Source organism: Aquarana catesbeiana, linkage group LG11 (genome assembly GCF_042186555.1).
Source record: "Aquarana catesbeiana isolate 2022-GZ linkage group LG11, ASM4218655v1, whole genome shotgun sequence".
In the NCBI taxonomy this organism is placed as follows: domain Eukaryota; kingdom Metazoa; phylum Chordata; class Amphibia; order Anura; family Ranidae; genus Aquarana; species Aquarana catesbeiana.
Genome location: NC_133334.1, coordinates 11,618,543 through 11,644,698, shown reverse-complemented (window position 1 = coordinate 11,644,698; position 26,156 = coordinate 11,618,543). Strand labels below are relative to the sequence as shown.

Sequence of the window (26,156 nt, the reverse complement as noted above, 5' to 3'; positions counted from 1 at the left end):
TTAACCAGTTGCTGACCGCCCCACATACATATACTGCGGGGCGGCAGCTCTTCTGCACAAAATCACATACAGGTACGTGAGTTCGCTTTCCTGGGTTTGCAGCATGTATGCGCACGCCTGGCGACCGATTAGTGGGTCCGGCGGACTCTATGTCTGCCGGGACCCACCGATCATTCCTGAGAGAGGCAGAAAGGTGGTCTGCCCATGTAAACAATGCAGATCACCATTCTGTGACAAGGGAAAACAGAGACCTGCCAAGCAAGAACACAAATCTCTGTCTTCCCACAGTTGCAGCACCTCCCCCACAGTTAGAAAGCACTCCCTGGCGACAAATTTAACCTTTAGATTGCTCCTGATGTTAACCTCTTCCCTGTCCGTGTCATTAGTACAGTGACAGTGCATTTTTTAGCACTGATTACTGTGATATTGTCACTGGTCCCCAAAAAAGTGTCAGTTAGTGTCTGATTTGTCCGCCATAAAAATATACCATAGTTTGTAGACGTGATCACTTTTGTGCAAACCAATCAATATGCGCTTATTGGGATTTTTTTAACCAAAAATATGTAGCAGAATACATATTGGCCTAAATTGATGAAGAAATTAAATTTTTTTATTGGATGTTCTTCATAGCAGAAAGTAAAAAATATATTGTCACGGAACTCCGCTTGAGTGCTTCTGTCAGTATACCACTTCCTCCCAGTCTGAATCTAGATATCAGATATTCCAACCGCTCCCAAGCACAAAACAAGGCTACACCTGCTTAGCTGCTAACATGGACTCATTTATTAGGACCAAAATTACAAGTCTTTATATACCGTTAAAGAGGAAGTTCCCCCCTCCTGCTCATATTACTCTAACAATACAACTGTAACCTAACTAACCTAATTAACATGAGCTAGTTTACTAAATCATTTACCCAGACTAACTGACTCAGAGACATGACCTTACAGGGTTCTCAGACTCTGTGTGTCTTGGGGGGACATAGACCTGAATCCAAAGTAACACCACCTCCAGGGTCCCAGGCATACAGCTCACAAAGAGCACCGTTCCCCCAAAAGCCAGGGCCCATAATGGGTGGGCAAGAGGCTGGCAATCAGTTCCCTCCAAAAGCCTCTGTCCCGGGTGAGTCTGTCACATTTCTCCCCCATCAAAGGTTGACTAACAAGGTCCCAGACCTCCACCTGGTCTGGACATGCGTTATTCAGGCAGAGTGAACTCACATAGTCTGTCCGCATGATCTCCTTTCTTGGCTGCAAGGAATAGTTGACCTCAGTAGATGTGGGGCAGAGGTCATTGACTCTCTGTCCGGCTGCCAGCGCTTCAGCTGGGTGGTGTTTAACATTCCTGGGCTTGGTCTGCTGCTGGACAGTGGGGATGATCGCCCTAGCTTCGCGAAGCTGTAGAGACACTGTAGGTGCTAGGCAGAGGCCAGCGGCGCTCTTCCCTGTTGCCAGCGATTCAGCTGGGTGTAGCAACTTCACTACATCAGCTTGTCGCTGGAGAGAGGGGCCGACTGCCCCAGCTCCCTGGATCTCCCCAGTTGTTGCCAGTGCTGGGCAGAGGTTGGTAGCACTCTGCCCTGTTGCCAGCACTTCTGCTGGGGACTCCACATCCTCTGCTCTGGCTAACCGTTGGGCCAGGAGGCTGGATTCCTCCACTCACAAACTGTGTAGCCGCCATTGGGGAGGTGAGCTGGCTGCTTCCTCTTCCATTCCCTCATCTGGCTGCTGGGACAACATGTCTCTGGTACTGTCTCCCAGGTGCACGGATCTTTGCTGGGGAGGAAAGACCGCTTGTCAGGAAATGTTCCATCCACTGGTAATACCTGTTATTTGGCATGCAGTACTGAGGTCCACCAGCAGGTGTCTCCTGGCAGTTTGGAACTGTCAGGAGAGCTTTTCCCTGTTAATAGTATATCATCTTTGGGCCACAGTACTGGCGTCCACCAGCGGATGGATCCTGGCAGTGTGGAGCAGACAGTACCTCCTGCAATCAGGTGTCACTTGAGGCCAATCACAAGCCTATAAATACCCGGCAAACATTCACATGTTTGCCTTGATTTCTTCATTGCCTCCTGACCTGCTAGCGATCTGATCCTGTGCCCTGAACCTGAACCTGATCCTGTCTCGGACCCTATCCTGTCCCACCTGTTACCTTGTATCCCTGCCTGCAGTCTGACCCATCCATCCTCTCCCTGTCCTGTGTTCCTTACCCCATCTGCTGATCTCCCTGTGTATGACCTTGGCCTGGCTTACGTTTATGTCTCTGGAACATCCCCTGTCCATCTGCTGATCTGCTGTGTATGACCCTGGCCTGGCTATTGTTTATGAACCTGGTATTTCCCATTTATTGCACTTATCTGTCTGTTGTTATTTGTGGGTCTCTGTCTGTGGTTGGTTATTGCACTGTGTCATATTGGGTTTGGTTGTATTATATTACTCACTTTCCTTAATAAATTTATATATTTTCACTTATATATATTTTGGTGTCCTCTGTCGCAGATCACATGGTTCTGGTCACACCTGTTCATGACAGTAAATCAAGGCCATCCCTGACCAGAAGTGGCTGCACAGGGGAACCATTTTGATTCAGTTGGTTGCAAACATGAATGCCGATGAGGTTATTTATTTTTCTCTGCTGGCATCTGAAAGTGGTGATTATTGCCGCCAGGCTTTGAAAGGATGGTCTAGTGACCAGTTGTTTGCCACTATACGTTTGGCTCATTCCCTGGTCGATCAGGGTTATATATTGTTTGGGGAGGTGCAGCCTTTGATCAAGATATGTACTGAGCTGGCCCTGCCCTGTATTCCAGAGGGCCGTGATGATTTCACTCCTCCTTTTGATCTGAATCAGGTTGTATCCCTAGTTTGGCTTTTTGAAGATGATCCAGACGATTTTTGTGAGCATTACTCAGCCTGTTCCCCACAGGTGATTGCTGAGTGCATTGTGTCTGCTCAGTCTTTTGTTAGACAGGGAGGTTTAAAAGCGCAGTTTGTACAACCTATACTTTCAGCATGGTCTGACATGATGCAAGCAGCTCTAGCCAAACAAACCACCTCTGCCACCAAACACCAGCCTACCCAAATGTATGTTTCCCCATCACCCATGTCAACCGCAGTTGCAGCTCAGTATACGCTGCTGCCAACCAAATACTCATATCCGGTCTCTGCTCCCTGTACATTTCCTGCATTCAACCCACCTGTCTCTTCCCTGCTGCCTGCAAACCCACACGAACTTCCTCCAGCTACTGTTATCTCTTCTCTGCCATATCCCAATCCTCCTCTCCAGTCTGCTGCACCCCTCACCTACAGATCTTCAGTGGCTAAGCCAAAGAAAAAACGAAAGTTTTTTCCAACCAAAACGATCCTGCCAGTAACCCAACCTGCCTCCGCACCAGCTAATCCAACCCATACCATCATGCCAGTGTCCAGTCCTGCCTCCCCGCCAGCTGATCTGTTCCAGCCTGATGTCCGGGTGCCAGCCCTCCAGCCTAATGTCCGGGTGCCAGCCCTCCAGCCTGATGTCCGGGTGCCAGCCCTCCAGCCTGATGTCCGGGTGCCAGCCCTCCAGCCTGATGTCCGGGTGCCAGCCCTCCAGCCTGATGTCCGGATGCCAGCCCTCCAGCCTGATGTCCGGGTGCCTGCCCTCCAGCCTGATGTCCGGGTGCATGCCCTCCAGCCTGATGTCCGGGTGCCTGCCCTCCAGCCTGATGTCCGGGTGCCTGCCCTCCAGCTTGATGTGCCCATGCCTGCTGCCCTCCAGCCTAATGTGCCCATGCCTGCTGCCCTCCAGCTTGAAGTGCCCATGCCTGCTGCCGCCCAGCTTGAAGTGCCCATGCCTGCTGCCGCCCAGCTTGAAGTGCCCATGCCTGCTGCCGCCCAGCTTGAAGTGCCCATGCCTGCTGCCGCCCAGCTTGAAGTGCCCATGCCTGCTGCCGCCCAGCTTGAAGTGCCCATGCCTGCTGCCACCCAGCTTGAAGTGCCCATGCCTGCTGCGCCACCACCTGTTGTTCTGCTTGATGCCATAGACTATGGACAATTACAACCAATTGGAGCGTCCGGAGGCCGCTCCTTTGAGGGGGGGGTACTGTCAGGAAATGTTCCATCCGCTGGTAATACCTGTTATTTGGCATGCAGTACTGAGGTCCACCAGCAGGTGTCTCCTGGCAGTTTGGAACTGTCAGGAGAGCTTTTCCCTGTTAATAGTATATCATCTTTGGGCCACAGTACTGGCGTCCACCAGCGGATGGATTCTGGCAGTGTGGAGCAGACAGTACCTCCTGCAATCAGGTGTCACTTGAGGCCAATCACAAGCCTATAAATACCCGGCAAACATTCACATGTTTGCCTTGATTTCTTCATTGCCTCCTGACCTGCTAGCGATCTGATCCTGTGCCCTGAACCTGATCCTGTCTCCCTGTCTCGGACCCTATCCTGTCCCACCTGTTACCTTGCATCCCTGCCTGCAGTCTGACCCATCCATCCTCTCCCTGTCCTGTGTTCCTTACCCCATCGGCTGACCTCCCTGTGTATGACCTTGGCCTGGCTTACGTTTATGTCTCTGGAACATCCCCTGTCCATCTGCTGATCTGCTGTGTATGACCCTGGCCTGGCTATTGTTTATGAACCTGGTATTTCCCATTTTTTGCACTTATCTGTCTGTTGTTATTTGTGGGTCTCTGTCTGTGGTTGGTTATTGCACTGTGTCATATTGGGTTTGGTTGTATTATATTACCCACTTTCCTTAATAAATTTATATATTTTCACTTATATACGTTTTGGTGTCCTCTGTCGCAGATCACATGGTTCTGGTCACACCTGTTCATGACACCGCTTCCTCCACCCTGGCCAACTGTTGGGGAGGGATGACAAACACCTTCTCTCCCTTCTCCCCCTATACCTGCAGCTGGGAAGTGATTGCCACCTTCTCACCCTGAGCCTCTGAAACTGCCACAGGTGTGGGGCAGAGGTCTTGGACCCTCTGTCCGGTGACCAGCGCTTCAGCTGGGGAAGTTCCTTGTAACTCCACAGATACTGCTGTTGATGCTGGGCAGAGCACAGTGAAGTTTGGCCCTGATACGAGTTCTCCTGGAGGCTCATCAGGTTGTTCTTCCTCAGCAGAAAAGTGTATCAAATCCCCTGTCTCTGCAACTGGTGTCTGGGGATAGAGGTTCACCATCCCCTGTCTGTGGAACCCAGAAGATGCTATCGGTGCTGGGCAGAGGTTAGCAGAGCTCTGCCCTGTTGTCAGCACTTCAGCTTTGGGGATGGCAATCTCCAGATTTTCCACTGCTGATTTTCTGGCATGCTGCTGGAGGCACATCCCTCCATTCAAGCTCATCCCATGCAGAAACAGGATCATCAAGGTCAATCAGCACTTGCTGCATCCGCCATAAGACCTCTGCGTCCATAGCTGCGGGGGGGCACTTTGGCAAAGCACACTATTACTCTGCCACATTTCCGACTCTTCAACCCGGATTTCAGAGTTTTCAATTGGTATTTCCTGATTGTCCCAGGCAAAGGAAACCCAGCCCTCGCGCTGAGCAAAGTCTAGCAGCTGCCTGTAGGCGATCTCCAGCTCCAATTCCTGAATGGCCAGAAACTCTATATCTTCCAGTGCCCAGTGCACTTCCGAGACGTTCAGTAGCCGTTCTCTGTAATCCATGATTTTGTCCAACGACCACTCCAAATCACTCCCAAAGTTAGGCTCCCCTGCCAGCTTCACATACAACAGTCCCAGGCCGCCGTAGCAAAAGCCTTCCGTTGGGCTGTCATCCTCTATCCAAGGGTATGCTTGGGATACATGCCACTGGAGGGCTCTGTAGCTCTCATCAAGCCGCATCTCTGCCCAGACCAGCCTGCTTAATTCAGCCGTCTGCTCCTTGTGCATTTTTTCTCCCAAAAACAGCACCCGCAACCCATACTGCGACCAGTACCTTTCCTCGATGGAGGGGAGAACTTTTCCCTGGTGTCGCTGCTCACGGGCTAGTGCTTCCTTCCAGAGTTCACAGAGAATAGAATCAAACCATTCCAGCAGGACCTGCTCTGATACTGGTCCTTTGTGCTGTATCTGCATCTCTCGCAACCTCCTTCTGAATTCCTTTTCCATGGCGGCTGGTATCTGTACCTCTCCTCTCCTGCTATCCGGACCTTGGACCCAGGTGGAAGTTCGGATGTCCCAGACTGCAGGAAGTGTCCCGCTGTTTGCCACCAATGTCACGGAACGTCCCCCACTCCGCTGGAGTGCTTCAGTCAGTATACCACTTCCTCCCAGTCTGAATCTAGATATCAGATATTCCAACCGCTTCCAAGCACAAAACAAGACAAGACTTGCTTAGCTGCAAACATGGACTCTAACAATACAACTGTAACCTAATTACCTAATTAACATGAGCTAGTTTACTAAATAATTTACCCAGACTAGGTGACTCAGAGACATGACCTTTGGGTTTAAGACTTTACATCGCCTAGCTCACTGACTATTTAATACACATTACCAACACAGGGTTAATTAGAACAAACAATGTGTGGAATACTCTTAGAAGCTGTGGTAAGCCAGACTAGACTAATTTACATTAAACACAATATAGCAGACAACAGACAGGTGGCTGGAGTTGATGATATTAGCATCTCCTCACAGTATGAGTCCCAACAGTATAAATCAGTCACTATTTATAATATGGCATATACAGGGTTCCCAGAGTCTGTGTGTCTTGGGGGGACATGGACCTGAATCCAAAGTAACACCACCTCCAGGGTCCCAGGCATACAGCTCACAAAGAGCACCATTCCCCCAAATGCCAGGGCCCATAATCGGTGGGCAAGAGGCTGGCATTCAGTCCTCTGTAAAAGCCCCTGTCCCGGGTATTATTTTTTTTCAAAATTGTCTCTCTTTTTTTGTTTATAGCGCTAATAATAAGAAAGGCAGAGGCGATCAAATACCGCCAAAAGAAAGCTCTATCTGTGGGAAAAAAAAGGACATCAATTTTTTTTGTGTAGGGTGTCGCACAACCGTGCAATTGTCAGTTAAAGTAACGCAGTGCCGTATCGCAAAAAATGGCCTGGCCATAAAAGGGGGTAAATTTTCCAGGGCTGAAGAGGTTAAAGCAACATTTTTTAGTTTTCATATACTTATTATACATAAATGTATTCATATATGCAATTTTTTTGTAGGCATATTGTATTGTAGTTGTGATATTATTGTTTATTTTTCAATAAATCAAAAACCTTTTCATGCTCGCTCCTCAAATATGTAAAATAATATTAGAAACTAAAATCAACATCAACCACACACAATCAAGCTGCAACATCAACCTCCACATAATAAATCTAGTGCAAAAACAATGCCCCGCTACGTCAAATTCTTATTTGATACAGTATATATATATATATATATATATATATATATATATATATATATATATATATATATATATATATATACACACACACACCCGTTAACTACTTGACCTCCGGAAGGTTTTACCCCCTTCACATCCAGGCCATTTTTTGCTATTCAGTACTGTACTACTCTAACTGGTAATTGCGCGGTCATGCAACACTGTGCACAAATTAAATGTATATAGTTTTTTTTAAACAAATAGAGATTTTTTTGGTGGTAATTGATCACCACTGGGTTTTTTTATTTTGTATTATAAAAATGAAAAAAGACCCAAAATTTTGAAAAAATAAATATTTTCTACTTTCTGTTATAAAACATATCTAATAAAATCTAATGTCTTCATAAATTTAGGTGAAAATATATTCTGCTACATGTCGCAAGTGCTGCCAGCGATTAGGGCTGATCCTGCCAACACTGTGTTTTTGGGGACACTAGTATAGTTCTGACCACATCATACCAGTCATATGTTGACGCTGTACTGCGCTGGTAACAGTATGTATAAAAAAAATTGTAAAAAAAAAAATAAAAAATGTTATTTAATTTCTTCATCTTCCAAAAAATTGTGACAAAAATTAACAACTTCAAAAAAAGTGCCATGACTCTTGCTAAATGCCTCAAACTGTCTACTTTCCAAAAATGAGTCATTTGTACTGTCCTGGCATTTTAGGGCCTCAAGAAATGAGATAGGCCGTCAGTACATCAGGATTGATCAATTTTCAGATATACAATGGGGAGAACAAGTATTTGATACACTGCAAATTTGCAGGTTTTCCTACTTACAAAGCATGTAGAGGTCTGTCATTTTTATCATAGGTACTCTTCAACTGTGAGAGACGGAATTGTTCTGTCTCTGGGACAGATAGCTAAACCTGCTTATCCCAATAACTGTAGATACCATATATCTTTGATCTCAGTTTTATTAGAACACGCCAGATGAAACTACAAAATAACAGAAATAGACCTCAATAAGTATAATATTACATACAATACAGCATACATTGCATAAACAAGGATATACAGTACAAGATGAGATAATAAAAATGTAGTTTTTAAGTTCTCTAAGGGGTGATGACGATAGATTGAGAAAGACATGTGGAGCTTCCAATGTGTTGAAAAGAATGGTGGCTGGTTCACGTCCTGTTAGGATTCTACCCAGAATTCCCTGCTTGCTGACAACTTCCTTAATTACACATACATTAAACAATTAAATAGAACTGCAGCAATACCAAAAAGGAACGCTAGATGGAGCCTGCACACCACATATGATTGTCTTAAGTAAACTATACATTTTGCATGTAAATTTAACAACACAGGTACAAATAACCAGTATAAAACATCTGGTGAACAGAACAGGAATCTGAAACAAAAATCCAGAAAATCACATTGTATGATTTTTAGGTAATTAATTTGCATTTTATTGCATGACAAAAGTATTTGATCACCTACCAACCAATACGAGTTCCAGCTCTCACAGACCTGTTATTTTTTCCTTAAGAAGCCCTCCTGTTCTCCCCTCATTACCTGTATTAACTGCACCTGTTTAAACTTTTTACCTGTATAAAAGACACGTGTCCACACACTCAATTAAACAGACTCCAACCTCTCCACAATGGCCAAGACCAGAGAGCTGTGTAAGGATATCAGGGATAAAATTGTAGACCTGCACAAGGCTGGGATGGGCTACAGAACAATAGGCAAGCAGCTTGGTGGGAAGGCATCAACTATTGGCGCAATTATTAGAAAATGGAAGAAGTTCAAGGTGACGGTCAATCTCCTTGGTCTGGGGCTCCATGCAAGATCTCACCTCATGGGGCATCCATGATCATGAGGAAGGTGAGGGATCAACCCAGAACTACAGGACCTGGTCAATGACCTAAAGAGAGCTGGGACCACAGTCTCAAAGAAAACCATTAGTAACACACTACGCCATCATGGATTAAAATCCTTCAGCACACACAAGGTCCCCCTGCTCAAGCCAGGACATGTCCAGGCCTGTCTGAAGTTTGCCAATGACCATCTGGATGATTCAGAGGAGGAATGGGAGAAGGTCACATGGTCTGATGAGACAAAAATAGAGCTTTTTGGTCTAAACTCCACTCTCCGTGTTTGGAGGAAGAAGAAGGATGAGTACAACCCCAAGAACACCATCCCAACCGTGAAGCATGAAGGTTGAAACATCATTCTTTGGGGATGCTTTTCTGCAAAGGGGACAGGATGACTGCACCGTAATGAGGGGAGGATGGATGGAGCCATGTATCGCAAGATCTTGGCCAACAACCTCCTTCCCTCAGTAAGAGCATTGAAGATGGGTCGTGGCTGGATCTTCCAGCATGACAACGACCCAAAACACACAGCCAGGGCAACTAAGGAGTAGCACTGTAAGAAGCATCTCAAGCTCCTGGAGTGGTCTAGGCAGACTCCAAACCTGAACTCAATAGAAAATATTTGGAGGGAGTATGATCTCTGTAATTGCAAACAAAGGTTTCTGTACTAAATATTAGGTTCTGCTTTTCTGATGTATCACATACTTATGTCATGCAATAAAATGCAAATTAATTACTTAAAAATCATACAATGTGATTTTCTGGATTTTTGTTTTAGATTCCGTCTCAACAAAAAACGATTTGTGAATAAATACCACCAAAAGAAAGCTCTATTTGTGTGAACAAAATGATAAAAATACTTATTGAAAGCACTGAAAGCTGAAAATTGGCCTGGGAAGGAAAGGGGAGAAAGTGCCTGGTATTGAAGTGGTTAGAATAGAAAGTAGAAAATATTGTCTTTTTTTTTTTCAAACATTTTTGGTCTTTTTTTGTTTACTGTATTTTTCGCTCCATAAGACGCATCTAACCATAAGACGCACTTAGGTTTTAGAGGAGGAAAACAAGAAAAAATTTTTCTGAACCAATGGGTGTACTAAAATATTTACCAGTGCCCATGAAATTCAGCCTGACCAGTGCCAATTAAATGCAGCCTGACCAGTGCCCATGAAATGCAGCCTGACCTGTGCCCATGAAATGCAGCCTGACCAGTGCCCATGAAATGCAGCCAGACCTGTGCCCATGAAATGCAGCCTGACCTGTGCCCATGACGTGCAGCCTGACCTGTGCCCATGACATGTAGCCTGACCTGTTCCTATGAAATGCAGCCATACCTGTGTCCATGAAATTCAGCCATACCTGTTTCCATGAAATGCAGCCATACCTGTTCCCATTAAATGCAACCATACCTGTGCCCATGAAATGCAGCCATATCTGTGCCCATAAAATGCAGCCATACCTGTGCCCATGAAATGCAGCCTGACGACATCACATCCGCCTGTCACTCAGATAGAACACAGAGCAGCCTGTTGGGGACATTTTTATCAATGTATGTTGTCAGATGTTGCCCAGTGTCAGTTTTGCTGTAATACACTCATGCGAGTGTATTTACACATACAGACATTGGTGGGAGACCATTTGCTGGGGAAACCTTCCCGTGAACACGGCAGATCTGTTTGCTCTTTTAGGGATGTTTGTTTATGCCTCACCAAGAGACTGGCCACCTCATGGCGACTGCATTAACGCTCCTAGCAAACAGATCTGCGTACATGGGAACCATAGCATAACCATACAAAAATTATGGCTCACTGAGCCATGATAGAGTACGGCTCGCATCATTGGTAGCAGTGGGAATATGCACACGATCGTGTTCAGAGCCCTGTAAGTAGTGTTCAAATTGTGAGACACTTTGTGTCTCACAATAAGCTGACCGCATGGCTCTGCACATGACCATCTGCACACGTCACTACTGGAATTCTATTTGAATATATACATGTATGTGATTGTTTTTTTTTAAATAATACAAGTGTCTGATTGGCTGATTCTGAAGCCACCACCTTCCTTTGTTATTCATGTTTACAGTATAAATAAAAGCAGTAGATTATTCCATTGCAGGATTTTGCTAAGCTCATTGTGATACCAGCGTCTGTCTGTGTTACTTGGAGATAAACAAGCGCGCTTTCCTGGCATTATACTATAGAGCTATGATTGTGCTTATTAGCGCATGGAATTATTTGCTTATAGGAGAAGCTTTAATTAATCCACAACAAATGGCGAGCCAGGTAGGAGAATTAATCCACAACACAGCCCGAGCGGCAGCTGCGGCCGTACTTTTGTACCACCACCCCGTCCCTTTAGAATGTAAGCACTACGAGCCGGGCCCTCCTGTCCCTTTTAGCTGTATTGTAATTGTGCTGTCCCCCCTCCTCATTGTAAAGCGCTGCGTAAACTGTTGGCACTATATAAATCGTGATTATTAATAATAATAATAAGATGCACAAACATTTCCTCCCATTTTTTGGGGGAAAAAGTTTGTCTTATAGAGAGAAAAATATGGTATATGAGAAAAAAAAACAGTGGTGATCAAATACCAATAAAAGATAGCTCTATTTATGTGAAAAAAAATTATACCAATTTCATTTGCATACAGTGTTGCATGACCGCAGAATTGACAGTTAAAGTAGTGCAGTGCTGAATAACAAAAAATGTACTGGTCATTAAAACCTTCCAGAAGTGGTTAAAACAATGAAAGTAGTACTGCTTGAATTCCCCTCAGACTTGTATCAGTTGGATCAGCATGTGTATAGACTAGTGCAAGACAGACAGGATTGGCTTGTCAGATTCCGAAAGACTTCAACAAAATGGTGGCCATCTGCACACAGACACCGACTTCCTATTGCATAAATGTTGAGGAAGAGAAAAGGAATTTAGGGACTTTTAGGAAGCCTAGAACTGGAAAGGTCACGTGTTTCCATCCCTATGGGACTTTGAGTGAAATCATGGACCTGGTGAGGTCATGCATTTCCATCCCTAATATGTCGAGAAGAGGGAGGCAAGGCACATGATAGCAAAAATGTAGTTGAGCTGAACAGGGGAATTTTATTCATATACATGCTTGTGAACATACATAAAATGTTAGTATCAAGGTAGTTAGTGCATACAGTAGCGATGTCTCACATCGTGACCATTAATGTTAAAGGTAGAACGTTAATACATGATAATACATAGATAAAAATAATGCTACAATGTCATGAAAAGAGCCATAATAAAATTCCATCGTTCAAACAAAAACAAGGTTGAGTATAAATGTAATTGTGAGGTAATGCGTGCAGGACCTAAGGCCTGTAGAGGTAAAAATTGCATGATAGCTTGAAGATCTAGGTATACGTAGGTCCCACCCTCCTTGCCTCCCTCTTATTGCATAAATGTGAATGAAATGGTTCAGAGATGGCTTAAGCTCCTGTTCTCCACCTGTTGAGAACTCCTCAGATGGGTTCCACCCTTTTCAAGCAACGCTATGATTCATCCTCCAATTAGGGTGAAACCCATCTGAGGAGTTCTCTACAGGTGGGAAACAGGAGCTGAAGCCACCTCTTATCCATTTCATTCACATTTATGCAATAGGGAGTCGGTGTCAGTGTGCAGATGGACAGCATTTTGTTGACCCGGAGCTGATTGTCCGATTATAGCACGGTCACAGTGTCCCCTGGATGGTATTAGCAGTTTAGTTTCTGTTGTCTTTATACAAGAATTCCCGTACAATTGTCATTACTCTTCTCCATTCTAATTTTTTAGGTGATTTTCAGGTTCGGGGGCTGACAGTTACTGCAAAAGATGTTCCTATTGAAGCTCTTAGAGGGAATGATGTCACCATCCCTTGTCTGCTGTCTGGTGTCCCAATACCACTGAATCTGCAGATAGTATCAGTTGTCTGGACACTCAGATTACGAAATGGAACTGAACATGAAGTTTATGGTTTTCATAGTTCCAGCCATCAATCATCGAGGCCCGGATCTCATATGAATGACAGAAACCTCCAACAAGGCAACGCCAGTCTTTCTATACCAAACATTCAGATTGAAGATGAAGGGGACTATGTCTGCTTTGTTATCGTCACACCTGAATCCGGCACCACTACATCTACTCTGCATGTATCAGGTACACAGTAATATCAGGGCTACTGGGAAATGTTGTCCTTCCTTCCAGAAGCCCGGTCCCATAGCTGTAGATAATATACAACACTGATGATGTCTTACTTTTATAATCATTGCAATACTGATTGTGGAATGTATATGTTGCTGATGGTTAGAATTCCTGTGTGACAGTGGTCTCTGGTTGCTAATGACAGTTGCAGGCATTGAGGTTTGTCCCTGAAAATGTATCTGATATATAAAGCCGATCAAAGGCATCATAACAGCCATTTTGCTATATGTTAGATGTATCAGTTTTTAGAACAAATTTCCCAAAAAAGGCACACACCAATAAACAGGGCTATCAATCTAGCCTGTCTGATTTGGAGATGCAGTAAAAAAAAAGTTGGGGGGAGGGGGGCATTGTCAACACACCCTCGTTTAAACTTTCTCCAGTGCTCTCCCTGCTTTCATTGGCTGAACAGTGTAATACAGTGTGATGGAGATTCAGGTAAGCAATATTCCCTGTTCACTCAGCATGCTACTGTACCACGAGTGACCTGAAAGAACATAACCAGTGGTGTAGCGTGGGTTGCCAGTGCTGATGAGGGCAGGGCAAGTATTGGGCCCCCTAACCCATGGAGTGTCAGTACTTCCCGAGTCCCTTCCACTAGAATACAATATACAGTGGAGTTCAAAATTAGAGAACAATTTATGAACACTTGATTTTTTCGGAAATACTGTAACCTGCATTGTTCAACATTTGATGGAATTTTGGTTGTGGTGATACCATGCTAACAGACCCATGTTTTTTAAAATAACCAAGGTGCTTCAACAAAAAAACATAATTTTGTAGAAAACACAATGATGAAAATTAGAGAACATCGATGACTAGAGCACAAAGAAAGAACACAACAAAAATTTATGAAGGTGATAACATTTAGTAGGAAGTTGGGGGACCCTTGCTTGAATGACTTCAGCATATCTGCAGCCACAGGACATCACTAGTCTCTCAACCTGCTCTGGTGTGATTTTGTTCCACTCTTCTTCCAGTCTCTTCCACAGTTCGGTCAGAGGAATGGGTTTCTTGGCCATAACTCAAGGATTTTCCAGAGGTTTTCTATTGGGTTTAGATCAGGACTCTGGGCTGGCCATTTCATTATTTCATTGTTTTCAGCTTCAAGGAACTGCTTTACTCATTTTGCTGTGTGACAGGGCATTGTCATACATTAAAACTGCTGGCTGATAGAGTGATGAACCCAAGGAAGGAACCGCATGTTGTCGAAGAAGGTTCTGATAAACATTTTTTTTTTTAAAGAGATTTTATTTAAGGTTTACAGGTTTACAGTAATCACAACAGTATCATGTAATACAAAGTCATCATCAAAACTAAAATGACAAGTTTATTGCAAAGAACAGTAAGATCGTGTTAGTTCATACTCATCACATTTTCTGTGAGGGATATAGAGGACTAAACCAAACTGAAACAAATTTGTCTGAATCTCTATATTCATATCATGGTTAAGAGTGACATGAATGAAAGGCAATCTTCAGTACTCCATATCAGGAGGGATGGGTACATGTTTGTGGTGGGTGTTGCGTGAGGTATAGACATATACCGACAGTAGCAATCTCCGCCTCCGAACACCCCTAAAGGGTTCTAACTGTATCCGGGGTGGGAGTATACATTTGTGTAGAAATGTTGCAAAGTAAGGTCGGTTCTAGGCCATGAGGGTCTTTGTGTAGGATGTGTGTAATAAGAGGTATTCGACATATTGAGTGTGAGGCAAAATTTGGTGGAAGAATGGAGTGGGGGGGGGGGGCGGAGGTCCATGGGGTGGTCGGTAACGATAGCTACAGTTTGCTTTAGGTGATGGAAGAAGGGATATTAGTGGAGGTGTTTGCTTCCAGTGATTCTCTAAAGAGCAACCAGCATGTCCAGGTTTCCCTGTATTTAGATGGAGTGTCTTTAGATTGGTGTATCAGGTTTTCCATGTCAGCTATTCTGTCAGCCCATTGTATCGATTCAATGATCCTGGGGATTGGAGTACTTCTCCAGTGGACCGGTATACAATGGTTTGCCGCATTGATGAAGTGGAGTACAAGGGATTTTTTGTATGCCGTCCTGGGGATGGAGGTATAATGTAGTAGGAATTGAGCAGGAGCGAATCTGGGTGATTAGGCGGTGGACCTCTATCCAAAATGGTTGTATGAGCGGGCACTCCCACCATATATGGAGTAGAGTGCTGTGTGCCGAGTTACATCTCCAGCATATCGGGGGGACGCTAGGGTGAAATTTGTGAATTTTGTCAGGGGTTCAGTGGGTAGGTCTAGATTGAGGTCCGCTTCCCACTGTCTGACCATTTTGTCCTCTTTTATTTTGTGTGTCGAGAATAGGAGCGAGTACACAGTCGAGATTAGGTGTCGTTGGGGTTCTTCTCTATTGCAAATTAATTCAAAGGGCATATAATCTCTGTGCCATAGTGAGTTGGGTTTAGAGACTTGGAGAAAGCGTCAGATTTGAAGATACAAAGGAATGTGATAGTCTGGGAATTTAGAAGTCATGGCTTGGTGTGACAGGAGTTGGTCATCATTGGTGATCCAAGGTAAATGTGCGAACGGAATGTGGGTAAATGCATTCTCAAGCTGAGTGCAGTCTTTGGTGCTGCTATGTACATGCCAGTCGACAATTATGGTCAAGTGGCAAGCCCAATGATATTTTTATAGGTCCGGCAGGCCGAGGCCTCCTTGAGTTTTGGGGAGCGTCAATCTATCCCAGCTCAATCTAGGCATTTTGGAGGCCCATATGAGGGTTCTACACATCCATTTATATGCTGAAAAGAAGGATGGTGGGAGTTTTATGGGTATGGCTTTGAAGAGATAGGGAAGTCTAGGCAGGACGTTCATTTTTAAAATAGCTGTTCTACCAAACCAGGAGAATGGTTCTGCATGCCATTTGTGCAGATCACTTTGGATGGTTTGTAGAGCGGGTAGAAAGTTCTGTGCATAGGGGTCGGTCAGTTTGGTAGGGATTTTGATACCCAGGTAAGTGATGGCATGTGGTTCCCAACAAAAAGGGAAATTTCTTTTACATTGTGTAACCATCGTGGTCGGTAGGGTAATGTTTAGGGCTTTTGATTTTGAGAAGTTGATTAGAGAGAGTTAGAGAGAGACTAAAAAAGCGAAAAGTCCTTGAGAAGGTTGGGAATAGTGTTTACCGGGTCAGTTAGGAAGCGTAGAATGTCGTCCACGTAAGCTGCTACCTTGCATTGTTTATTATTAATTTCCAATCCTTTGATATCTGTGACAGGTATCTAGCATACCTGTCTAGTGCCATTGGAGATTGAGAAGGCGTTTGACAGGTGTCCGTTAGGGATGAGCCGAACACCCCCCTGTTCGGTTCACAACAGAACATGCGAACAAGAAAAAAGTTTGTTCGAACACGCGAACACCGTTAAAGTCTATAGGACACGAACATGAATAATCAAAAGTGCTAATTTTAAAGGCTTATATGCAAGGTATTGACATAAAAAGTGTTTGGGGACCTGGGTCCTGCCCCAGGGGACATGGATCAATGCAAAAAAAAGTTTTAAAAACGGCCGTTTTTTCAGGAGCAGTGATTTTAATAATGCTTAAAGTCAAACAATAAAAGTGTAATATTCCTTTAAATTTCGTAGCTGGGGGGTGTCTATAGTATGCCTGTAAAGGGGCGCATGTTTCCTGTGTTTAGAACAGTCTGACAGCAAAATTACATTTTGAAGGAAAAAACCCATTTAAAACTACTCGCGGCTATTGCATTGCCGTCCGACAATACACATAGAAGTTCATTGATAAAAACGGCATGGGAATTCCCCACAGGGGAACCCCGAACCAAAATTAAAAAAAACAAATGACGTGGGGGTCCCCCTAAATTCCATAGCAGGCCCTTCAGGTCTGGTATAGATATTAAGGGGAACCCCGGCCAAAATTAAAAAAAAAATGACGTGGGGGTCCCCCTAAATTCAATACCAGACCCTTCAGGTCTGGTATGGATTTTAAGGGGAACCCTAAGCCAAAAAAAAAAACGGCATGGGGTCCCCTCAAAAATCCATACCAGACCCTTATTCGAGCACGCAACCTGGCAGGCCGCAGGAAAAGAGGGGGGACGAGAGTGCGCCCCCCCTCCTGAACCGTACCAGGCCACATGCCCTCAACATTGGGAGGGTGCTTTGGGGTAGCCCCCCAAAACACCTTGTCCCCATGTTGATGAGGACAAGAGCCTCATCCCCACAACCCTGGCCGATGGTTGTGGGGGTCTGCGGGCGGGGGGCTTATCAGAATCTGGAAGCCCCCTTTAACAAGGGGACCCCCAGATCCCGGCCCCCCCCTGTGTGAAATGGTAAGGGGGTACTTACCCCTACCATTTCACTAAAAAACTGTCAAAAATGTTAAAAATGACAAGAGACAGTTTTTGACAATTCCTTTATTTAAATGCTTCTTCTTTCTTCCTTCATCTTCTTCTGGTTCTTCTGGTTCTTCCTCCGGCGTTCTCGTCCAGCATCTCCTCCGCAGCATCTTCTATCTTCTTCTCCTCGGGCCGCTCCGCACCCATGGCATGGGGGGGGCTCCCGCTCTTCTCTTCTCCTTTTTTTCTCTTCTTCTCTTCTTCTCTTCTTCATTTTCTTCTCTGGGCCGCTCTGCACCCATGCTGGCATGGAGGGAGGCTCCCGCTGTGTGACGGCGTCTCCTCGTCTGACGGTTCTTAAATAACGGGGGGCAGGGCCACCCGGTGATCCCGCCCCCCTCTGACGCACGGTGACTTGACAGGACTTCCCTGTGACATCACGGGGAATGCCACAGGGAAGTCCCGTCATGTCCCGTGCATCAGAGGGGGCGGGGTCACCAAGTGGCCCCACCCCCCATTATTTAAGAACCGTCAGACGAGGAGACGCCGTTACACAGCGGGAGCCTCCCTCCATGCCAGCATGGGTGCGGAGCGGCCCGGAGAAGAAAATGAAGAAGAGAAGAAGAGAAGAAAAGAAGAAGAGAAGAGCGGGAGCCTCCCCCCATGCCATGGGTGCGGAGCGTCCCAAGGAGAAGAAGATAGAAGACGCCGCGGAGGAGATGCTGGACGAGAACGCCGGAGGAAGAACCAGAAGAAGAAGAAGATGAAGGAAGATAGAAGAAAGAAGAAGCATTTAAATAAAGGAACTGTCAAAAACTGTCTCTTGTAATTTTTAACATTTTTGACAGTTTTTTAGTAAAATGGTAGGGGTAAGTACCCCCTTACCATTTCACACAGGGGGGGCGGGATCTGGGGGTCCCCTTGTTAAAGGGGGCTTCCAGATTCCGATAAGCCCCCGCCCACAGACCCCCACAACCACCGGCCAGGGTTGTGGGGATGAGGCCCTTGTCCTCATCAACATGGGGACAAGGTATTTTGGGGGGCTACCCCAAAGCACCCTCCCAATGTTGAGGGCATGTGGCCTGGTACGGTTCAGGAGGGGGGTGCACTCTCGTCCCCCCCTCTGTTCCTGCGGCCTGCCAGGTTGCGTGCTCGAATAAGGGTCTGGTATGGATTTTTGGGGGGACCCCACGCCGTTTTTTTTTTTGGCGCGGGGTTCCCCTTAAAATCCATACCAGACCTGAAGGGTCTGGTATGGAATTTAGGGGGACCCCCACGTCATTTTTTTTTAAGTTTTGGCCGGGGTTACCCTTAATATCCATACCAGACCTGAAGGGCCTGCTATGGAATTTAGGGGGACCCCCACGTCATTTGTTTTTTTTAATTTTGGTTCAGGGTTCCCCTGTGGGGAATTCCCATGCCGTTTTTATCAATGAACTTCTATGTGTATTGTCGGACGGCAATGCAATAGCCGCGAGTAGTTTTAAATGGGTTTTTTCCTTCGAAATGTCATTTTGCTGTCAGACTGTTCTAAACACGGGAAACATGCGCCCCTTTACAGGCATACTATAGACACCCCCAGCTACAAAATTTAAAGGGATATTACACTTTTATTGTTTGACCTTAAGCATTATTAAAATCACTGCTCCTGAAAAAACGGCCGTTTTTAAAACTTTTTTTTGCATTGATCCATGTCCCCTGGGGCAGGACCCAGGTCCCCAAACACTTTTTATGACAATAACTTGCATAAAAGGCCTCTAAAATTAGCACTTTTGATTTCTCCCATAGACTTTTAAAGGGTGTTCCGCGGCATTTGAATATGCCGCGAACACCCCAAATTGTTCGCTGTTCGGCGAACTTGCGAACAATCAATGTTAAAGTCGAACATGAGTTCGACTCGAACTGGAAGCTCATCCCTAGTGTCCGTTTACCCTCATTTTGGCTGTGGGGGAGGAGTATAGAGCTAGAATCATCTGAAGTAGATGCTGTGGTAAGCCCATTGCATGAAGGGTTGCCTCCATATAATCCCAGGCCACCCTGTCGAACGCCTTCTCTGCATCCAAGGACAGAAAGAAGCCCTGTGTAGATGTGGTGGAGAGCCAATGGTGAATGTTCAGAGCTTTTGTAGTATTATACCTGGCCTCTCTGCCAGGAACAAAACCCACTTGGTCCAGAAAGACCAGTCTAGGGATCAGAGGGAGGATGCGGTTGGATAAGGCTTTGGCTTAAAGTTTGACATCCACGTTTAGTAAGGATATGGGGCGATATTCAGAAACCAACGTGTTATCTTTGTCTGGTTTTGGAATAAGGGCGATATGTGCTTCTAGGATATCTTTACTGGCTATACTGGATGGCAATAAGGTATTGAATGTCCTGACTAGCTGGGGGATAAGTGTGTCGGGAAAAGATTTGTAATAACTGACCGTAAGGCCATCCGAGCCCGGGCTCTTTCCTGGTTTCAGTTGTTTAGTGCGTTTAGAGTCTCCTCTACGGTTAATGGTAGATTTAAGCCTGCGGATTCCTCAGCCGTGAGAGGAGAAGGAGTGTATTGGTTTTAGGAAATCTTGGATCGCTGTCGTCCGATCAGTTGGGGAGGTTGGCAGCCGTGGGGTAGGTAGGTTGTATAATTTGGAGAAATATTGCACAAATTGGTCTGCTAGCTGGTCGTTTATAGTTAAGGTGTTACCTGCAGTGTCTTTGATCGTGCGAATAGTATGGGCCGCTTTCTTGGTTTGCAGAGCTCTAGCCAACAGTCTCCCCGATTTATTGCCAAATTCATAGAACAACTTTTGTGTTAGTGCGGATTTACGGTAAAGCTTCCTATGTAACTCCCCCAGGAGTTCTTCTCTAGTTTGAATCAGCTCAGTCAAGGCCTCAGTGGCTAGGGATGCTTTGTGTTTTTGTTCCAAGGTGTAGATATGTGTAGTCAGATCTTCAATGTGTGCTTTTTTAATTTTGTTTCTTTTGGCAGCCAGGGAGATAAATTCCCCCCGGATTACACATTTGTGTGCGGCCCAAATTGCATCTGGAGAAGAATTGCCCTGCATATTTTCTGTAAAATAGTGTGTAAGGGTCTTGGATACAGTCTGGGTCGTGACTCGGTCAGTGAGTAAAGAATCATCAAGTCGCCAGATGTGTGGTTTGATTATTGTGGTGGGGAAATTTAGGGTCATGGTGATGGGATTGTGGTCCGACAGAATCATTGGCTCAAGAGTTGCTTTAGTGAGGAAGGATAGGTCATTTTGGGTAACAAAGAAGTGGTCGATTCTTGAGTATTTGTTATGTGGTGATGAAGAAAAAGTAAAGTCCTTATCTTTAGGATGTAACGTGCGCCACGTGTCATGTAATAGCAGTTCGCTGAGTTGTGTTTTTATGGTGCATAGGGCTCTGTAAGTAAGTGATGACAATCCATTGGATGTGTCAAGGGAGGGGTTCAAGGCTACATTAAAATCTTCACTGACGATCAGGGTGCCTGAATAGAATGTCAGTAGTTGTTGGAATGTGTTACGAAAGAAAGCAACTTGATGCGTATTAGGAGCGTATACATTGACAATGGTAAGGGGTCTATTGTGAAGTGTACAAAAAAAGAACCATCCTAGTGGATCCCTTTGGACATTTGAAATGTGAATTGGGCAATGTTTAGATATTAGAATGGAAACTCTTTTAGACTTAGCTTCCTGATTGGACGCATGATATACTGTTGGGAAGTGTTTGTCATGTAGTTTAGGAATATTGTCTGTTCTAAAATGTGTTTTCTGAATAAGCACAATATGAATTTTAGATGTTTGTAGAGAGGATAGCAGATGTGAATGCTTTTCAGGCGTGTTGAGACTGCGTATATTAATGGAGCAGAGTTTGAGTTGAGCAAAAGTATGAGCCTTACCGTGTGGCTTGTTAGTGGAACCCACTCCCTCCGCCATGAATGGATAGATGTGGGGGTTAGAGGGTGGTTAGGTGAGGGAAGATGGGTGGTGTTGTATTGGGTGTAGCCTTAAGCGTGGCGTAGTGAGCACTACAAGTTACTGATAAGGCGGTGGGGGTCCAACCGTCCGCCTCAATATCAAGGGATATCGGTCGTGTACAGATCGGGAAAAGCCTGCACACCACTCACGGCAGTGTTACACTCTGTTCCACCACCATGTGGGGGTTGGCTATCACCTAGCACAGGAGAGTGTCCGAATATCACGAATGTCCCGCTACCATCCGACCATGGGTGGAGATGAAGGAGGTTGCGGGAATTGTAAATTATGTGGGGCGAAAAATGAGATAAATATCAATGTAGTTGGAGAGTAGAGATAGAAGGGTGGGGGCACTAAGTGAGGTTGTTAAGTTTCAATGTATAAAACCGGGTATGTAGGATTAGTTTGTCTGCCTGTCCTTTCACCATGTTGGATAGTGTGAGGAGCTTCCGAGGTTGCCACTGGGTCTCGGGGGCCAACAGTGGAAAGCTCAGAACATGGGTTTTAGAAAGATAGTCGAGCTTCAAATAAGTAAAGCCAAAACCTTAAAACTAGTGTATCAGACATCATATCAAAATGCAATCAAGTATTATAACTTGTAAATATAAGGAATATTAACTAGATGCAATACTTAAAGTGGAGTTCCACCCAAAAGTGGAACTTCCACTCATCAGATTCCTCCCCCCCTCCGGTGGCACAGTTGGCACCTTTCAGGGGGGAGGGGGGTACAGATACCTGTATATTACAGGTATCTGTACCCACTTCCGGCATAGATAGCCGCAGAATCTGCGGTTATTTACGCCACTTCCTGCTCCCTCCCCGCTGCCTGCTGGGAAACACACGGGTCCCAGAGGCAGCAGGGACCATCCGTATTGCGCTGCGCGACTCGCGCATGCGCAGTAGAGAACCGGGAAGTGAAGCCGCACGGCTTCACTTCCTGATTCCCTTACCGAAGATGGAGGCGGCAGCACCCGAGGGCCGAGAGACGCTTCGGCCTCGGGTGCCGACATCGCGGGCGCCCTGGACAGGTAAGTGTCCATGTTTTAAAAAAATTTTTCGGCGGCGCTCCGCTTTAAGAAAGGGACTGGTCAGAAAAATCTCAATGTATTTGGAGAGTAGAGATAGAAGGGTGGGGCACTAAGTGAGATTGTTAAGTATCAATGTATAAAACCGGGTATGTAGGATTAGTTTGTCCGTCTGTCCTTTTACCATGTTGGATAGTGTGAGGAGCTTCTGAGCTTGCCACTGGATCTCTGGGGGGCCAACAGTGGAAAGCTCAGAACGTGGGTTTTAGAGAGGTAATCGAGCTTCAAATAAGTAAAGCCAAAACCTTAAAACTAGTGTATCAGACATCATATCAACATGCAATCAAGTATTATAACTTGTAAATATAAGGAATATTAACTAGATGCAATACTTAAGAAAAGGACTGGTCAGTGTACTTGCGAGGGTAGAGTGATCTTGTTGCCATTCTTATCAGATAAGGCAAGTGCTTTAGAGCAGCCCCCGACAGTAAGTATAATATTGGGGTATTTTGACCCATTTAATACATGTCCTGTACTCACCGGATCTGATCCGGAGGAGTATCTACATTCAGGTCCATAAATATTGGGACATTGACACAATTCTAATCTTTTTGGCTCTATACACCACTACAATGGATTTAAAATGAAACGAACAAGATGTGCTTTAACTACAGACTTTCAGCTTTGATTTGATGGTATTTACATCCAAATCAGGTCAACGGTGTAGGAATTACAACAGTTTGTATATGTGCCTCCCACTTTTTAAGGGACCAAAAGTAATGGGACAATTGACTGCTCAGCTGTTCTATGGCCGGGTGTGTGTTATTCCCTCATTATCCCATTTACAAGGAGCAGATAAAAGGTCCAGAGTTAATTTCAAGTGTGCTATTTGCATTTGGAATCTGTTGCTGTCAACTCTCAATATGAGATCCAAAGAGCTGTCACTATCAGTGAAGCAAGCCATCATTAGGCTGAAAAAACAAAATAAACCCATCAGAGAGATAGCAAAAACATTAGGTGTGGCCAAATCAACTGTTTGGAACATCCTTAAAAAGAAAGAATGCAACGGTGAGCTCAGCAACACCAAAAGACCTGTAAGACCACGGAAAATAACTGTGGTGGATGACCGAAGAATTCTTTCCCTGGTGAAGAAAACACCCTTCACAACAGTTGGCCAGATCAAGAACACTCTCCAGGAGGTAGATGTATGTGTGTCAAAGTCAACAATCAAGAGAAGACTTCACCAGAGTGAATACAGAGGGTTCACCACAAGATGTAAACCATTGGTGAGCCTCAAAAACAGAAAGGTCAGATTAGAGTTTGCCAAACAACATCTAAAAAAGCCTTCACAGTTCTGGAACAACATCCTATGGACAGATGAGACCAAGATCAACTTGTACCAGAGTGATGGGAAGAGAAGAGTATGGAGAAGGAAAGGAACTGCTCATGATCCAAAGCATACTACCTCATCAGTGAAGCATGGTGGTGGTAGTGTCATGGCGTGAGCATGTATGGCTGCCAATGGAACTGGTTCTCTCATATTTATCGATGATGTGACTGCTGACAAAAGCAGCAGGATGAATTCTGAAGTGTTTCGGGCAATATTATCTGCTCATATTCAGCAAAATGCTTCAGAACTCATTGGACGACGCTTCACAGTGCAGATGGACAATGACCGGAAGCATACTGCAAAAGCAACCAAAGAGTTTTTTAAGGGAAAGAAGTGGAATGTTATGCAATGGCCAAGTCAATCACCTGACCTGTATCCGATTGTGCATGCATTTCACTTGCTGAAGACAAAACTGAAGGGAAAATGCCCCAAGAACAAGCAGGAACTGAAGACAGTTGCAGTAGAGGCATGGCAGAGCATCACCAGGGATGAAACCCAGCGTCTGGTGATGTCTATGCGTTCCAGACTTCAGGCTGTAATTGACTGCAAAGGATTTGCAACCAAGTATTAAAAAGTGAAAGTTTGATGGATGATTGTTAATGTGTCCCATTACTTTTGGTCCCTTAAAAAGTGGGAGGCACATATACAAACTGTTGTAATTCCTACACCGTTCACCTGATTTGGATGTAAATACCCTCAAATTAAAAAATGAAAGTCTGCAGTTAAAGCACATCTTGTTCGTTTCATTTCAAATCCATTGTGGTGGTGTATAGAGCCAAAAAGATTAGAATTGTGTCGATGTCCCAATATTTATGGACCTGACTGTATGTAAGACGTCAGGGGAGCCAGTACAAGCATGGTCAATCGTTTTTGTTTATCACCGATAGTAAGTTCCGCTTGTGTTGATGAGGACTCTGGGACTGAAGGTGGTGGTAGGTATCGCCGTTGCTGTCGTTGCATGAGCACTCAGGTAATCAGAGTCTGATGTAATCAGAGTCTGGCGTATTAGGGGAGTCTTCCAATGCATCTAACAAAAGACCTCCTCTGTAATGCCCTGTACACACGGTCGGACATTAATTAGACATTCTGACAACAAAATCCATGGATTTTTTCCGACGGATGTTGGCTCAGACTTGTCTTGCATACACATGGTCGCACAAAGTTGTCGGAAAATCCGATCGTTCTAAACGCGGTGACGTAAAACACGTACGTCGGGACTATAAACGGGGCAGTAGCCAATAGCTTTCATCTCTTAATTTATTCTGAGCATGCGTGGCACTTTGTGCATCGGGTTTGTGTACACATGATCAGAATTTCCGACAACGAATTTGTTGTCGGAAAATTTTATAGCTAGCTCTCAAACTTTGAAAAAAGAAAAGTGTGTGAGTGTGGCGCTGTCCCAAAGTTGTAAAAGAAATGTCTGCATATATACAATTATATCCAAAGTGTCACGTGTGTATTACCTTAAGTGAAATATGTATGGCAAATATGTATAGCGCCACACTCACACACTTTTCTTTTTTCACTTTTTCCGCTCATTCCACCCCCTGTGGAGTCAGCGTATGTGAGGGCAGCAGTCTATCCATTTAGGAATATACTTCCCACCTAGGCTTCTTATTACACCCATTAGCGCAGACTCCCTATTTCTTCTGTTACAGCTCTCAAACTTTGTGTGTCGGAAATTCCGATGGAAAATGTGTGATGGAGCCTACACACGGTCGGAATTTCCGACAACATGCTCCGATCGCACATTTTCCATCGGAAAATCCGACCGTGTGTACGGGTCATAACTCTAACCTCATAACCGTTAAAAAAATTGAAAGCGTTGCCTATAGAAATTTTTAGGTACCGTAGTTTGTCACCAGTCCACGAGGGTGCACAAATTCAAAGTGTGACATGTTGGGTATCTATTTACTCGGCGTAACATCATCTATCACATTATACAAAAAAATGGGCTAACTTTTTTGTTTACTCTTTTTTTAATGAAAGTGTATTTTTCCCCCAAAAAATGTGTTTGAAAGACCGCTGTGCAAATACCGTGTGACAT

At 44.9% G+C, this 26,156-nt stretch overlaps 1 protein-coding gene across 3 annotated transcripts in view; it reads left to right on the top strand.

The window, feature by feature from the left end:
• Positions 1 to 26,156, top strand: part of LOC141111842 (uncharacterized) — a 180,124-nt gene that overhangs the window by 5,188 nt on the left and 148,780 nt on the right. For all 3 annotated transcript variants that reach the window (XM_073603998.1, XM_073603999.1, XM_073603997.1), the window contains exon 2: positions 13,017 to 13,379. In XM_073603998.1, the coding sequence (XP_073460099.1) occupies positions 13,017 to 13,379 (363 nt within the window). The remainder of the gene's footprint in view (positions 1 to 13,016; positions 13,380 to 26,156) is intronic.